Raw genomic sequence first — 17,211 nt, 5'->3', positions numbered from 1 at the left:
TAAGAAGAGATCAACAATGTTGCACACTCAGGAAACACATAATTTCCATTAGAAATGATTGATTTTCTTGAATTTTCAGAAGAACTATATGTTATTTCTTAATAGTCTCCAAAATGTGAGCTCTTAACTGAATTAATACCTTCAACCAGAATGTAGACTTATATTCTTACCCTTTGCTAAATGAGAAATGGGTACGTGTAATGCATGACTAAAAATAGATTGTCAAAGCCTAAAGAGGAAATGATTTTGTTCTACACTTGTTGGATCCTAAAGGAATATTTGTGAAAAAGCAGATAAGAGTAATTGAGAAGAATAAATGAGACTAAAATAAAGCAAAACAATATCAAAACAATATGAAATAAAGAAGATTTAAAATATAGATATATGAAAACATTTTAAGCATATTTATAAAAACTCCAAGGCATACTGAACATCACTTTAGTAGAATTTATTTATTATTTCATATAGTGATGCTAGGAGAACTTCTTTTTTTTTTTTTTAATTTTTATTTATTTATTTATTTATTTATTTTTAAATTTATATCCAAGTTAGTTAGCATATAATGCAATAATGATTTCAGGAGTAGATTCCAGTGATTCATCCTCTACATATAACACCCAGTGCTCACCCCTGTGTCTTCCTTAATGCCCCCTGCCCATTTAGCCCATTCCCCTAGCCACAACCCCTCCAGCAACCCTCAGTTTGTTCTCTATATTTCTCTATATTTAAAAGTCTCTTAGGTTTTGTCTCCCTCCCTGTTTTTATATTATTTTGGTGAGAATTTCTAAATATGAAAACAGGAGATCAAACGAGAATAGGACCTTTATGCAATTACAACTAATTTTGAGGGATTTTATGAAAATATTAGGAAATTCCTTTAAGCTTCTAAAAAAGATAGGTCATTCTATATATATAAAGTAGATTATTCCAAAATATTACGATATTAATTAAATGCAAAACAACCTGGGGTCATGTAAAATTTATTTATTTTTTTAACCTTCCTTCCTTCCTTCCTTCCTTCCTTCCTTCCTTCCTTCCTTCCTTCCTTCCCTCTTTTCGAGAGAGATAGAGGGCAAGCAGGGGAGGGGCGAAGAGAGAGGAAGACAGAATCACAAGCAGGCTCTTCACTGGCAGTACAGAGCCCCATGCGAGGCTCAAACTCATGAAACATAAGACCACGACCTAAGCCGAAGTCAAGAGTTAGACACTCAACTGACTGAGCCACCCAGGTGCCCTTAAAATTTATTTTAAAAAGGTAATACTAAAAGGATTCAGATAAATCCATAGGCCCTACTTTCTGGCTATTGGAGAAACAGCTATAGCAGCCAATATTTTTAGATAATTTCAGTAACTCTTTTAGGAAATACCAAGTGAAAACTTGTGTTAATCAGAAAGATTGCATTAAAAAAATGAATCACTGGATCTTAAATCAATATTTATGAAAGGCTGAAACCTGAGATAACCAGATTTACAGAAAAACTAATATACTGATATAGGTATTTACAAAACACATAAATTAGGGAAGTTATTTATATTGCAATATTAACTATTTTACAAAAGGACTCCAATTGAACTTATTTAAATGAATTTTCCAAGTATAGCTAAATATAAAACGTTCTTCATTATGTTATTTGACTTAAAATTCTGTTTACAAACAATTGTAAGAAAGGCATATCTGTATCTAATGTAAATCCTTCTTAAAAAATGTTTATTTTGAGAGAGAGAGCGTGTGTATGTGTGCATAAGCGTGCACAAGTAGGGGAGGGGCAGAAAGAGTGGGAGAAAATCCCAAGAGGGCTCCTTGCTGTCAGCGCTGAGCCCCATTTGGGGCTCAATCTCACTAACCAGGATATCATGATCTGAGCCAAAATCAAGAGTTGGATGTTTAACCAACTGAGTCACCAAGATTTACACATCTAATATAAGTCCTAAAGCTTTGGTTTAAGTCATGTGAAAATAATACCCTGAAATTAATTTAATTAATTTAATTAAAAGATATTATGGGAAGTATTCATTTTTCTTAACATATGTATTTATTTTAAATGCAATTAAAACAATATATTAAAAGAATTTAAACACATACAAGTTTCAGTGTAATTAATAATAGACTAAGCCTTTTTTTTTTCCCCCTAATGCCATTAAACATCATTGTAGATCACTGAATCCTGCATTTACAACAGTCCCATTGTATTCAGGTTCCTGAGCTGATTGCTCAGTTTTAACTTTTATGTCCACAGGTAAGAGTAAGTTACTGATTTGTGTTTGCCTACTTGGGACTTTCATCTTTTGAACAAGGCTAAATAAGTGACAGCACCAAAGTGCCATGTTAAATTCATAATTGAAAGAGCAATAGACACTGAATAATTGTCTTATTATAAGCAATAATACTGCTTTTCAGAACTGCACTGATACTTTCCTATCCTTGTCTTAAAAAATAACCGAGCATCTGACTCTTGGTTTTGGCTCAGGTCATGATCTCATGATTTGTAGGTTTGAGCCCCGCATCGGGCTCTGTGCTGGCAATGCAGAGCCTGCTTGGGATTTTCTTTCTCTTTCTGTGCCCCTCCCCTGCTCATGCTCTCTCTCTCTCTCTCTCTCTCTCTCTCAAAATAAATAAATAAGTGTAAAAACAAAAAAGTAACTGAGAAGTAAATCCCACATTTTACCTGAATACTTTAGGCTAGGAATGGTTAGAACTTTTTTCCCCTTTAACTCTGATTAGTTAATTCAGTCAAATGATTGGTTTAAACTATGTTTGAAAATTGAATTGTCTTAAAATAAATGGCTATTAGTATGCACATGAATATATGATGCAACAATACAAATGTGGTAAACTTTGACATATATGTTTCAAATTAAAAATTTTTTCTAAATTAATTTTGGGGAAGGATAATCCTTTTAAATGTTTATTTTTGAGAGAGAGAGAGAGAGAGAGAGAGAGAGAGAGAGAGAGAGAGAGAGTGTGTCCTGCAAGGGGGGAGGGGCAGAGAGAGAGGAAGACTGAATCCAAGGCAGGCTTTGTGCTGACAGCAGAGAGCCCAATGTGGGGCTAGAACTCAAAAACTGTGAGATGGTGACCAGATTCAAAGTTGGATGCTCAACCAACTGAACCACTGAGGTGCCCCAAGGATAATCCTTTAATTAATTAATTAATTAATTAGTTTAACATTTATCTATTTTTTAAAGACAGAGAGGGGCAGAGCACGAGTAGGGGAGGGGCAGAGAGAGAGGTAGACACAGAATCTGAAGCAGGCTCCAGGCTCTGAGCCATCAGCACAGAGCCCGATGTGGGGCTCAAACCCACAAACTGTGAGATCATGATCTGGGGTTGACGTTGGATGCTTAACTGACTGAGCCACCCAGGCGCCCCAGATAATCCTTTTAAAATGAAGGTTCTCAAAAGACATGCATATATATTTTCATTATAAATTTGAACTCAGGTATATTATCATTGAAAGGTACACACATTTAAATATTTAATATGTAGCATAAAATCAGAAAAATCAGGAATATTTTAATTAAATCTCTATTAGCCTTCTTACACTGAAATGCAAAACTTATATAAATTTTTTCTCTGACAGTACAGATTTATGACTTCTGTAAAAAAGCAGTGAGAAGATTTATAATTTCTTGAATTCCCTCTCAAATTTAGGACACTCATTGAAGCAAGATGTTAATTCCATGAGATTACCAAATTAAGAAAACATGTAGCTTTGCCTTTGCCAGACACATTCATAGTATATGAATGAAATCTAAAACGTAAATTAGTATTGATTTTAATGTTTATTTATTTTTGAGAGAGAGAGACACAGAGTGCGAGTGGGGGAGGGGGGAAGAGAGAGAGAGAGAGAGAGAGAGAGAGACAGACACAGAATCTGAAGCAGGCTCCAGGCTCTGAGCTGTCAGCACAGAGCCCAATGCGGGGCTCGAACCCATGAACTGTGAGATTATCACCTGAGCAGAAGTTGGACACTTAACCAACTGAGCCACTCGGGTGCCCCATGTTGATTTTAATTTGATTTCTAAGCACAACTTTATGGTGTTTTGGGTCTGAAAGTGAAAATAAGCACATACCTGTGTATACTCATGGAAGAATGTATTTTACTAACAGTTGAATGAGAATATCTTGAGTTTTTTACTTTTATATTCTACTTAAAAGTATCAGTATTTTCCCTTTTTCGTCAACATAAACATACAAAATGTTATTTTTATGCTGTCAATTTTTCTTAATTGCCAAAATAACTTAAATAAAGTCAAGAATATAGTGTGAACTTATACTATCTATATATTTTTTATACAACATACTCTAGTAAATTAGTAAATTATATAATGTGCTTTAAAATAGAAAATATCCTATGAGGCCCTTGGGTGGCTCAGTCGGTTAAGTGTCTGACTTTGGCTTGATCATGATCTCAAGGTTTGTCAGTTCAAGCCCCATGTCAGGCTCTGTGCTGAAAGCTCAGAGACTGGAACCTGCTTTGGATTCCGTGTCTCTCTCTCTCCCTGTACCTCCCCTGTTCATGCTTTGTTTCTCTCTTTCTCTCTCTCTCTCAAAAATAAATAAACATTAACAAGTTTTTAAAAATTGCAAACTTCAGAACCTTTAAAAAAATAAAATATAAAACATTTTATAATTATTAATGAATAAAGATTGCTCTCAATCATATCTTTCAAATTTTTCACTTGATATAAAGGATGTATTTGATTTTAGGATTTATAAATCTTCTATTTATTCATTGTTTTCTTTTTTTTTAATGTTTTATTTATTTTTGAGACAGAGAGAGACAGAGCATGAACAGGGGAGGGTTAGAGAGAGAGGGAGACACAGAATCTGAAACAGGCTCCAGACTCCGAGCTGTCAGCACAGAGCCCGACGTGGGGCTCGAACTCACAAACCGCGAGATCATGACCTGAGCCGAAGTCGGTCGCTCAACCGACTGAGCCACTCAGGCGCCCCTATTCATTGTTTTCTAATATACCTGCTGGATAATATGATATGCTATAAACTGGACATGGGCTGAAAGGGGAAACAAAAATTGGACTTTGAAATTAACAAAGCTCCAAGGGAATGGAAAAAGTACAATACCTGAGATTTGATTGGTGCCTTGTCATTTTCAAATTTGTTTCAAATATCCTAAGACTATGGGTACCTTTCTGTGCAAATGGCTAATATAGTTTCTTTGGTAGTGGGCTTTCTTTCTTCTTTGGAGCAATCTCATTAAAACTTTGAGTGATAATGGCTTTTATATTTAATAGTACATCCTGGCAACTATGGACTGTAGACATGTATAACCTAGTGGACTAGGTTTCAGAACTTGGAAGTTAATTGTTGTGAACTTTAATATTGTCTTTCTTTGTGTAACTGGCTCAGTTTGTTCTATTCATTATATAGAATAGGCGGTTATGGAGTGTATTATTACACTGGTTACAACAACTACCATATATATGGTGATTACAGCAACCAGCAGAATGGTTACGGGAAAGTATCCAGGCGAGGTGATCATCAAAATAGCTACTCACCATACTAAATTATTCCATTTGCAACTTATCCCCAACAGGTGGTGAAACAGTATTTTCTAATTTGAAGATTCATTTGAAGGTGGTTCCTTCCACCTGCTAATAGCAGTTCAAATTAAATTTTTGTATCAAGTCCCCGAATGGAAGTATGATGTTGAGTCCCTCTGAAGTTTAATTCTGAGTTCTCATTAAAGGAAATTTACTTTCATTGGGGGGCACCTAGGTGGCTCAGTCGGTTAAGCATCCGACTTTGGCTCAGGTCATTATCTTGCTCTCTCTCTTTCAAAAATAAGTAAACATTAAAACAAATAAAAAATAAATTTACTTTATTTCTTAATTGTTATGCTTCTGAATCAATTTGATTTGTTTTATGTGCCCCCTCCCAGTATTGTAGAGCAAGTCTTGTGTTAAAAGCCCAGTGTGACAAGGTCATGATGTAGTAGGGTCTTACTGGTTTTTAAATAAATCTTTTGTATAAAAAATGAGGCTGTAGATATGGTAAATAATTTTGGTCATTTTGACTATTTCTGGTTCTCTAACAGATAAAGTAAGAAAAATCTATCGTAACTAATTTTCTTGAATGGCGGGGATATATATTTTTGCAATAGGATTTAAATATTATACTTTCTTGGATAATAAATATATCTAACAGGAAAGAAATCCTATGGAGAGCTATTTAATGTCTTATTCTTAGTCATAAGCTTATATAATAGCACAACAGCATCTTTGTTGACAGTTATGTTATTTTTTATTTATTTTTTTAATAGTTTTTAGGACAAAAAGGCAATGTAGAGAATAGAATTGTATACAGTCTTAAAAATTCTTCCTTGGTAAAAGAATAAAGAAAAGCATTGTGGTAGGCTAAATAATGACCATTCAAAAATGTTCATGTCTTAATTCCCAGACCCTGTGAATATGTTACTTGACATGGCAAAATGTCATATTGCAGATGTGAGAAGGAGAGATTATCCCAGTATCACAAGGTTTGTTACAGGTGGAAAGAAGGAGGGTTAGAGTAAGGGAGAGGTTACAAGATGCTGTACTGCTGACTTTGAATATGAAAGAAGGAGCCATGAGCTAAGAGATGCAGGTGGCCTCAAAAAAGTAGAAAAGGCAAGGAGATAGATTTCTCCTCTAGAGCCAACAGAAAGAACACAGCCCTGCCAACACCCTGGTTTTGGGACTTTTGATCTCCAGAACTCTAAGAGAATATATTTGTATTGTTTAAGGCACTAAGTCTGTGGTAATTAATTACATTCGCAGTAGGAACTAATGCAAGCTGAGGTTTATGTTTTATGGAATTCTTTCTGTAATGAAGTATCACAATGACCACAAAAATTCAAAGAATGACCTGCCTAGAAAACAAAAGGAAGCCCACAACAAACCCCCCTAAACAATTCTATATTTATTCACAGATATGGTATCTGAAATAGAGTTAACCACAAGAATTAATAAAGAAGTACATTTCGAAACTCCATCTTCTAAAAATAATGATGAAAAATCAAAAACATCACTGGATACTGAAGGACCTACTCAGCAGGAAATAGACAGATCTGTGGAAAATACCCTGCCAAACAATCAAATGTTTTCAACTGATTACTCTCTGTCTTCTCAAAATTATATTGCTCAAAAAGGTAAGAAACAAGTTATTTGTTCTCTAATGCAGCAATAAGGAAGAAATTAGATGCAAAAGTTATATCACATCAAGTGTTAACATATTTTTATTTATAAATTGACAGAACATGCTTCTGAGTATCAGATTCTGAAATACTTATTTCAAATTGACATTTATGATTTCATGAATTCTGCATTTTCATCAATTATAATTCTTACAGAAAGGGTAAGTTGACCTTTTAAATCTTTTCCAATAAAATTACCTATTTTCTAAATATAGGAGTAACTGAAAATGATGTTTAAGTGAATCCTCTTATGCAAATGTTACATAATGTTGGTCTTTCTATAAAATCTTACATGTAGGATTTCTCCTTACATGAATGTTTTGTTGCATGGATATTGTTAAGGATTTTTTTAACCTTTCCTTAAGTTTTGTTGATCATGAGCATTGTTTTTTCTTTCTTTCTATTTTATTCCCTTTTTTTTTTCAAATCAGGAGAATTATACTGAATGATATAGCTTGGAAATAATAGGAGCTAAAATGAATCTTAAGCAAATTGTTAATATCTGAATGATAGCTGGGATCTCAAAATGGTACATTATAAGACTCTTACAAAAGCAACAAATATCTCAAAATTTAACCAAGCCATAACAAAAATTCCAAAATCTTCCACTTTAAAAAAATGTTTATTTACTTACTTTTGAAAGTGGGGGTGGCAGAGGGAGGGGCAGAGAGAGAGGGAGAGAGAGAGAATCCCAACAGGCTCCATGCTGCCAGCACGGAGCCCAATGCGGGGCTCAATCTCATAAACTGTGAGATCATGACTCGAGCTGAAATCAAGAGTTGGATGCTCAACTGAATGAGCCACCCAGGCACCCCTTTATTGTAAATCCTATTAAATCCTATCTCATTTATTGTAAATGAGATATTCCACAGGGCTTAGCTATAGTACTTGGCACATAGAAGGCCTTTTACAAATGTTATTTCCTTTTCTCATCTACTCTAACATATAAATAATTGAAGAAGCACTTTTATCTTCTTACATTTTAAGATGTAATTGAACAGTAGTTGCCTTAAGGAGCTTACTCTAGTTGGAGGACATAGGTAAAAAAAGCAATAATTATAATACAGTTCTGTAATAGACAAAGGAGGCTACTGATACATTAATCACCCTACGGATGCTCTAGTAGACTGACCAGAAGTGGTAGCTGGATATGGTGGGGGAAGAGAAGCCTGGGAAAGTGTCTCAGAGATCATACTTGAGCTTACCTTGAAGGAAGAGGAGGAGTTAGCCACACAAAGAAAAGATGGGCATTCTAGGTTGAGGAGAGAGCATTTTTAAAAGTAAGTGGAATAGATCATGCGTTTTTGGAGAATTATAACCAATTTAGTCTAATTAAAAATAGGATGATAATGAAGATTATATAGGGATTAAATCAAGAATAGCTTCAAATATTATAATAGGAATTTGAACTCTATCTTGTAGATAATGGGGCACTATTGAAGTTTTAAGCAGTGAGTAAAATGAAAAAGTTGCATTTATAAAGTCTATCTGTCAATATTATCAAATATCAAATAAGGATTAAACAGGTAAAGACCAAAGGCAGGCCTGGTCAAGAATTTATTGCATTGTAAAATCTGTAAAAAAAAAAAAAAAAAAAAAAAAGGTGGGGTAGTGCCTGGCTGGCTCAGTCAGTAGAGCATGCGCCTCTTGATCTTGGGGTTGTGAGTTCAAGCCCCACATTGGGTGTAGAGATTACTTAAAAATAAAATCTTAGGGGTGCCTGGATGGCTCAGTTGGTTGGGTGCCTGGCTCTTGATTTCGGCTCAGTTCATGATCACAGGGTCGTGAGTTTGAGCCCCATATCAGGCACTCAGCCCCACATCTACACTAAGAGTGCAGAGCCTGCTTGGGATTCTCTTTCTCTCCCTCTTTCTCTGCCCCTCCCCTGCTTGTGCTTGCTTTCTCTCTCAAAATAAATAAATAAACTTAAAAAAATAATAAAATAAAATGTTAAAAGGAAGACTTATTGTATTAGTTTAGGAAATAAATGGTGAAGGTCTAAAACAGGGTATATAAACTCAAATGAAATGAGTGAAGCATAGGTAAAGATGAGAACTGTAACTAACTAGAGTGTGTATGCTTTCTCCAAAGGATGTAGCTGCTATTTACCTTTAGCCTGGTTTTACCAGATTTTCTGATATTTCAAGAAAAGTGGAGATGTGGATATTTTGTGTGAAATCTCTTGATTTTTAATGCTAGCAAATATTCACATTAAAAAGAAATACTAGGGGCCACCTGGGTGGCTCAGGTGGTTAAGCATTTCACTTTTTTTTTTTTTTTTTAATGTTTATTTATTTTGGGGACAGAGAGAGACAGAGCATGAATGGGGGAGGGGCAGAGAGAGAGGGAGACACAGAATCGAAAGCAGGCTCCAGGCTCTGAGCCATCAGCCCAGAGCCTGACGCAGGGCTGGAACTCACGGACCGCGAGATCGTGACCCGAGCTGAAGTCGGACGCTTAACCGACTGAGCCACCCAGGCGCCCCAAGCATTTCACTCTTTTGATTTCAGGTCAGGTCATTATCTCACTGTGTGAGATTGAGCCCTGAAGTCAGTACAGAGCCCACTTGGGATTCTCTCCCTCTCTCTCTGCCCCTCCCCTCTGTTCTTTCTCTCAAAAATAGATAAACACACTTTAAAACAAACAAACAAAAAGAAGTACCATATTGGTCAGACAAAACGTTCTTTGGATCGAGTTTGGCCCACTAGCCACGTTTTTAAACTTTTGATCTAATATCTGATGGTGGTTGTTAAAATAATTGAAAGGACAAACTAGATAGATCTTTTGTAGACAGAATTCATTGGATTTAATGATTGATTGAATGTAGCATGGGAGGAAAATGGAAAAGTGAGGATAACTTACCAGGTTTCTAGCTTGGGTGACCAGGTAGATGGTGGTGACTGTGATAAGAATCTTAGTGAAAACTGGGCTTAATAACATATACCATTTTGTTTTCAGAGGCTTCCTCTTCACTTTATTTCTTTGCTAAGTTCCTGAGAGTTGACCTTACCTGGTAAATAAGCCCAGAATAGTGATTAATTTACTCTGTATGATTTGGTCTTAAAGATGTTGATTAAAAACTTTACTTAGAAATCTGCTCCATCATAAGAGAAAAGAAAAACTAATAGTAATGATTATAAAAAGTCATAATAGGGGCGCCTGGGTGGGTCAGTCGGTTAAGCATCTGACTTCTGCTCAGATCATGATCTCGTGGTTTGTTTGTGAGTTCGAGCCCTGTGTTGGGTCTGTGCTGACAGCTCAGAGCCTGGAGCCTGCTTTGTCTCCCTTTCTCTATGCCCATTACCTGCTCACACTCTGTCTCTCTCAAAAATAAATAATAAACATTAAAAAAAAATAAAAAGATATAATAAAACTTTCAACTCCCTATGGAATTAGTTCTGCTTATTTGTATGTCCTCTTGACACATCCCTCCCATGTCAACCCTTCCCTCTCAAATTATACTAGTGAAATTACTAAATTAAAAAATAACAACAATTTATTAATCAGTATGCTATATTCACTGCTCCTAAGTGCTATTTAGTAAAGGCTATGCTAAGTATGTTTATTTTTGTGGACTCACTAGATATAGTTAAACACATTTTACTTTAACTATTTTGGTTGACATTTTTTGGACATGAAATATTGAATTTAGTTTTGTGTTAATTATCTTGTGACCTTGGGGTGCCTGGGTGGCTCAGTCAGTTAAGCGTCCAACTTTGGCTCAGGTCACGATCTCGAGGTCTGGGAGTTCGAGCCCTATGTCGGGCTCTGTGCTGATAGCTCAGAGCCTGGAGCTTGCTTTGGATTCTGTGTCTCTCTCTCTCTCTCTCTGCCCCTCCCCCACTCACACTCTGTCTCTCTCTCTCTCTTCCTCAAAAATAAAGAAACATTAGAAAAACATTTTTTTAAAAAAATTATCTCGTGACCTTGGAAAGTCACTTATTCTGTAGGGCAGTCTCAAGTTTAAAACTCTAGCATCAGAAGCTGAGACCAGATGACAGACTGCTGGTTAAAGCTGACTTGTGCATTGTTTAAAAAATTATGAACCAGTTGCCAACATTTAAAAGGTGAGTTAATACAAAAATCTGAATTTCTGGGTTCTCTTGAAAAAGTAGAAGACTGGGGGCGCCTGGGTGGCGCAGTCGGTTAAGCGTCCGGCTTCAGCCAGGTCATGATCTCGCGGTCCGTGAGTTCGAGCCCCGCGTCAGGCTCTGGGCTGATGGCTCGGAGCCTGGAGCCTGTTTCCGATTCTGTGTCTCCCTCTCTCTCTGCCCCTCCCCCGTTCATGCTCTGTCTCTCTCTGTCCCAAAAATAAATAAAAACGTTGAAGAAAAAAAAAAAATTAAAAAAAAAAGTAGAAGACTGTAATATATAGTCTTTCATTTTCACATGGCCAAAAAAACTCAAGGGGAATAGTGCTTGCATTGAATACACAGGAATTCTTCATTTCCCTGCATTTATTTCACCTGTTCGGCCTTTATAGGGCTTTAAGTTCATAATATTTGGACCAAATGTCCTGAAGACTTCCTGCCAGGTCTAGAATTCTAACAATCTTCGTGCATCTACTAAACTCCCACAGTTTTGAAAAGGTGCAAGTAAATGGAAAATCTGAGCAATTTTCCAGTTAAATTTAGGTGAAAGGGTTTCCTTTTCTTTTATCTAGATGTTTCAGGTAATTGTTTCTATTTGTTAGTAATTTCAGTTAGATTTTGTACACAACATAACTTTCTTTGAATTGTTTGTAATAGGAATTAATACTTTTTATCTAGGTTATTTCATAATTGAGGAGACTCTTTGAATTCTAACATTTATCTGTTCCTAACTAGAATGTTTCATTTATATGTGGAGTAAACAATGGAAATTACCTAGCTCTTGTTCAACAGGTAACTCCTGATTCAATATGCTCTGAGAACAACTCTTAAATCGCTAGTACACAGAATGAAAGCGTGGCTCAGCATGTTTGGTTTTCTTCCAAGGGACTAGATCCTATAGCCTGCGACATCGTTTAATTATGTTTAATTAAATGGGCGTAACTAGTACTTACAGCTTTGCAATAGGGCCCGCATAAGGGAAATCAATTTCTAGGTTGAGGACAAAGTTTACTGGTTAGCATGTTTCTGATGTTACTGTGACTAACACAGGAGCATTTGTTCTCCATTTCCTTCAAAGCAGGCCTAGATAAGACAGCAAAATCCCATGTCTTCTTGAGAACAATCTTTGAATGTCTTTTATATAGTTAAAACTATGTATTCTATATGAATAGACTATAAATAAAACATTCCATTTAACTTTTATCAGTTATCAAATTCAGGATATCTCTTTTCAATTGTAGATTTTTAAGAGGACACTAATGCAAATGATATTTAAGGAAAAAAAAATTTAATAAGGAGTGATGTCCATGAAATTGGATTATAGGTTGGTAGTCACAACTCCACCTACAGTACCCCTTTACCACACAAGTGTCAAAACAGGATCAGTCAGTGTTAAACAGAAGAGTGCAGGATGTATTAGAATCTGAAATCTTTCTCAAGGATATGGGGAACTTAGTAGAACTTTATTTATATGTTAAGATATTTTAACATGAACTTTTTAAAAAATGGAATTGAAAGATCTAGAGGAAGAGGTAAGTTTCTATATGACTATTAAGTGTACAAAAGAGAAATTAGGTTTGAATTTGGCACCGAATTTAAGTTTTACTGTGTTTTTGCTACAGGGGAATCTTTTAGAGTTTTCAAAAACTTCGTTTATTCTTTTGTCCCTAATCTATGTTCCTAATATTTGGAATGGTAATTATTGAAAAATTGGAAAAGGGCACAGACTGCTTTAGGGGTGGGCAAAAGAGTTAAAAAAATGTTTTAGGTTATAAATAAGTCCTGAAAGCTGAAAATGATTTTAGAGTTAGCTGAAAATGATTTTAGAGTTTCCTGAAAATGTTCAGACATTAAAGAATTTTTATCAAGTAATACAATGCTCTAAATGCATTGTTCTAAGATTCTCTGAAATTTTAAGTATAAAATTCTGGTTATGCTTCTGTTTTGACTTTAATAAGCTATTAACGTAATTTAATTTCAATACACACTGACCAGCATATATGAAGGTTGTGTAATATCTTAAAAATGGAGAATTATTAAGCAATTTCTGTTTCTGATACCGATTGTTCCTGAAACTCCTTAGGCTGATGTGGCAAAAGAGAGCACTTTGAGTTCCAAAAAACTAGGCCCCATTTGGGCCCTCAAATCATTTGCTGTGAACTTGGCCATTTTTTTTTTTTTTTTTTCTTTCTGGCACAATTGTTGCTGCCAGCTTACATTAGGGAAATTTCCTAAGGATTCAAGATTTTGTTCAACTATTGAGTTTTCTCGGGTGACCTGTTTAGGAAGAAGCATCTGCTCCTTTTTGTCGCTTCCCTGACGACTTGTAGAAAGCCGAGCTTGTTGAGGATTATCATTGCTGGCAAGGAAGACCCAGGGGTTATCCTTTACACCTATGTCAGCTAAAAGTCTCCCAGGAACAAATCCAGCCCTCCGTACTTTATTCAACATACCTAAAAATAGGGTCCTAAATTTAGAAGGCAAGGTGCTACTTTCAGCTGCTACTTTTTGCTCCCCTTCTCAGAGGAGAACAGCAGTCGTCCAGCCAAGGTCCACAGGGGTCTGCTTTGGCATTTGGGCAACGAGGAGCTCATAGAGTTTAAGACAGTTCTGTCTAGCAAGTGCCCAGGTAACTTAGGTAGACATGCGTAAACCACTCGAACCTCCTCTGGGCAGTGGAGACCCGACCGAAGTTCTCTAGCGTGGGAGAGGTTAAACTCTGTCTGAACCACAGCTGACCCAAGACGCCTTCCTGTCCAAAGTCCAAAGTCCGGACGCGGTTGGCAGTACGCACAGGCACGGGCCCTGCAGGCCATTTTCTGACTGGAAAGAAGGCGGCTGCCGGTTTCCTTGGGCCAGCAGCGTTCCCCGGGGTACGATGCCGTCAGGGCTTCAGTGGGGGTGACTCTTGACGTTCTGCGAGAGGAAAGTGCTGGGAGCTGGTGTTTGGCCTGGCGTCTGCCCTTGGGTCGAGGGGCCGCGCCGCGCTCACCCCGTGAGGCTTCACGCCTAGGGATCTCCAAGAGAAGCCTCGCCGCTACTGCGGCCAGATTTTGGGGGCTGGGGGGAGAGTCCTGAGCCGTAACCCCACTCTTCTGGGCTAGTGGCCCACACTACAGCGCAGAGCCTGAGGCCAAATTCCACTGTCTCTGCTTCGAGACCCTCCACTTCCAAGGGTGGTCGGCTTGGCCAGGTAGAGCGCCGGCCCCTTTAAGAACGAAAGGCAAGGACACGTCTACGGACCTCGCGCGAAGATGGAGGGGAAACTTACTGCATCCTGGCGTCCCCGCCTCCCAGCCTACCCGCCTCGGCCTGGCCGAAACCAAATCGAGGGGTGGACGGTGAGGAGAGGGCTAGTTGCAGGCTCCTGAGGGATGGGTATGGACCTCCGGATGTTCAGAACATAGAGTGTAACTAGAGGCGAGGCTTCCCGGTTGGAGAGCGTTGCACACTTGAGGCTTGTCGGCTTCTTTCTCTCCAGCAACCCCCCGCAGCCGGCTCAGCAGTGGTCTGCTCCTGTTGCCCGGTGCAGGTTTGGGTTCCGGACTGAAAGCTGTGTGTTCTCTGCTGCTTGTTGTGGCTCCGCCAGGCCCGGGCTGCGGCCGCTAAAGCTGAGGCAGCCTTGGCGCCATGGAGGGGCCCGGGTCTGCCCCTCAGTCGTACTTGGGTCTGGTACTGGAAAAGCTACGCAGGGTGAGTCCAGGCGCGATCAGTGTTACTTGGCCCAGGGGTCGCAGGAGCCTCCTGGGGAAGGAAGCCGCCGACTTTGGCTTTGAGGTCTGAGCGGCCGTGGCTAGAGGTCCTGAAGCCAGTCCTCACCTGCTGTCGGGCTCGGGCCTGTGTCCGAGGCTGGTTCATACGCGGCTTAGGTGGTTTTTTAGGTGATGGAAGGGGACCAGGAGATCAGGAAGGTGAAAAGAGCATTTGCCTAGCGGGATTTTGCAAAGGTGTGTTAAATGTTTTCGGGTTCCTAAAACGATTTCCCTTTCCGTCATGTTATTTATTTTGAACACGGGTCAGTGACACGTGGTTCTCCCACTGTGAGAAACTTAAGGACTGATCCTCTGAAATGAATTCCCTTTAGTGCTGAAACTTCTAGTTGTCTTGAAAGGACACCTAAGCCTGGATGGGGAGTTGGGATTATAATTCTGCGTTTTCTTTTACTAAAGAATGCTCTTTTGAGATACTTTACTTTGAGATTGTTCTTCGTTTCTTTCTGTGTGTGTGTGTGTGTGTGTGTGTGTGTGTGTGTGTTTAGTATAAAACGTCGTGTTAATGTAAAATCTGGAGATCTTGAACTCCCGGTGTTCAAAATTTCTATATATTTTTAAGATCAGTTTATAATCAGGTTGCATAGATTTTTCTCAAGTGTTTATCGGTGTCTTTGGTGACCTATTTTGGGGCACTTCTATCCCTATGTTTTAGACTATTTGCATTAAAAAGTCTTTTAAAATATTGAGGCAGTTGCGATTATTGGTTTCTTGTTATCTGTATTAAAAATACTGTTATGGTATTCAGTCATTCAATTATAGCGTGTATAGTGATTTTGTGTGTGTGTGTGTGCGTGTGTGTGTGTGTGTGTGTGTGTGTGTATGACAGTTCTGTGGAGAATCTAAATGGACTGAGTTTGGGCCTCTGGTATCATGCTGTCTGTTAAAGGAGAGAAGACAAAAACAAAAAACAGTACAAAGTAGAAACCGATGAAGTGCTTATCAAAGCATACACAGAAAGTGCTAAGGAAATTGAAGGGTGGGAGAGATTGTATTTTCTTGAGTGTTTAGGAAAGCCTTTCCAGGCTAACCGAGTAGCTTAAGCAGAGGAGGCATGAAACAACATCGTCTGTGCAGGGAACTCAGTTTTACTAGAGTACAAACTGGGCTCGGAATGATGTGCAATAATGGTTGCTGGAGACATAAGTAGGTTCCAGTTGATGTAGGTGCTGGAGAGCATTTGAAGAATTTCAGTGGTTAGACTTTCGGTTTAAATAGAGCTTCCTAATAGTAGTGTATAGATGAAATGTAAGGAAAACAAAACTAGAAACAGGGTGTAGGGAAGAGATGACAGAGTTGTCCAGTAGTGATAAAGAAGAGGATATTGAATGGGGAAAATATTTAGTAGCTAAGAGCCAAAATGGGTAGGATTTTGTCCGTTGGATGTGAAGAATGAGAGAGAGAAGGCATCTAGAATGACTCCCAGGTTTCTGGCTATGGCAGCTTCTTCATTCACAGAAAGAGGGTTTATTGGAACAGAAGTATATTGTGGCATGAGTGATGATTTCTGATTGTACATATTTCCTTTTCTTCACTGAAAACAATAATCAAAACTTAGTTTTTATAGGACTGTGAATGGAGAGACACATGAGGAATTGCAGAATTCTTGCAGAATTTTTTCTCCTGTGAATGTATTTTTACCTGGATGATTTCTTTGCTAAAAACTGCTATGCTCACCACATGGGCCTGGGGGCTAGGATGGCACAACATCGTTCTGCTTTTTATTTACTTATTTTTTTAGTTAAAAAAATATTTTTTTGTTCAGCTATAGTTCACATAAGATTCAGTCTTTTATAGTGTCCAGTGATTTTTTTATCTTTAAAAAATTTTTTTCAATGTTTATTTATTTATTTAAAAAAAATTTTTTTTTTCTACGTTTATTTATTTTTGGGACAGAGACAGAGCATGAACGGGGGGAGGGGCAGAGAGAGAGGGAGACACAGAATCGGAAACAGGCTCCAGGCTCTGAGCCATCAGCCCAGAGCCTGACGCGGGGCTTGAACTCCCGGACCGCGAGATCGTGACCTGGCTGAAGTCGGACACCTAACCGACTGCGCCACCCAGGCGCCCCATTGTTTATTTATTTTTGAGAGAGAGAGAGAGAAAGACAGACAGCATGAGGGGGGGGGGGGCAGAGAGAGGGAGACACAGAAT

General features: G+C 38.1%; 1 protein-coding gene across 12 annotated transcripts in view; it reads left to right on the top strand.

Moving 5' to 3' along the window:
* The window catches only part of MIA2 (MIA SH3 domain ER export factor 2), a 115,338-nt gene that overhangs the window by 13,650 nt on the left and 84,477 nt on the right, over positions 1-17,211 (top strand). For 3 of the 12 annotated variants that reach the window (XM_086709870.1, XM_086709867.1, XM_086709869.1), the window contains exons 5-6: positions 6,933-7,151; positions 7,257-7,357. In XM_086709870.1, coding sequence (XP_086565996.1) covers positions 6,933-7,151; positions 7,257-7,357 — 320 coding nt within the window. Of the gene's footprint in view, positions 1-6,932; positions 7,152-7,256; positions 7,358-12,663; positions 12,820-13,836; positions 14,161-14,226; positions 14,629-14,732; positions 14,981-17,211 lie in introns of those variants that run through there. The other 9 variants (XM_086709880.1, XM_086709875.1, XM_086709874.1 and 6 more) reach the window with 6 other exon arrangements.

This window comes from Puma concolor, chromosome B3, assembly GCF_028749965.1.
Source record: "Puma concolor isolate L17-30 chromosome B3, mPumCon1.1.hap2, whole genome shotgun sequence".
NCBI lineage: Eukaryota > Metazoa > Chordata > Mammalia > Carnivora > Felidae > Puma > Puma concolor.
The sequence above is the reverse complement of the archived record's forward strand: the minus strand, read 5'-3'. Positions and strand labels throughout refer to the sequence as shown.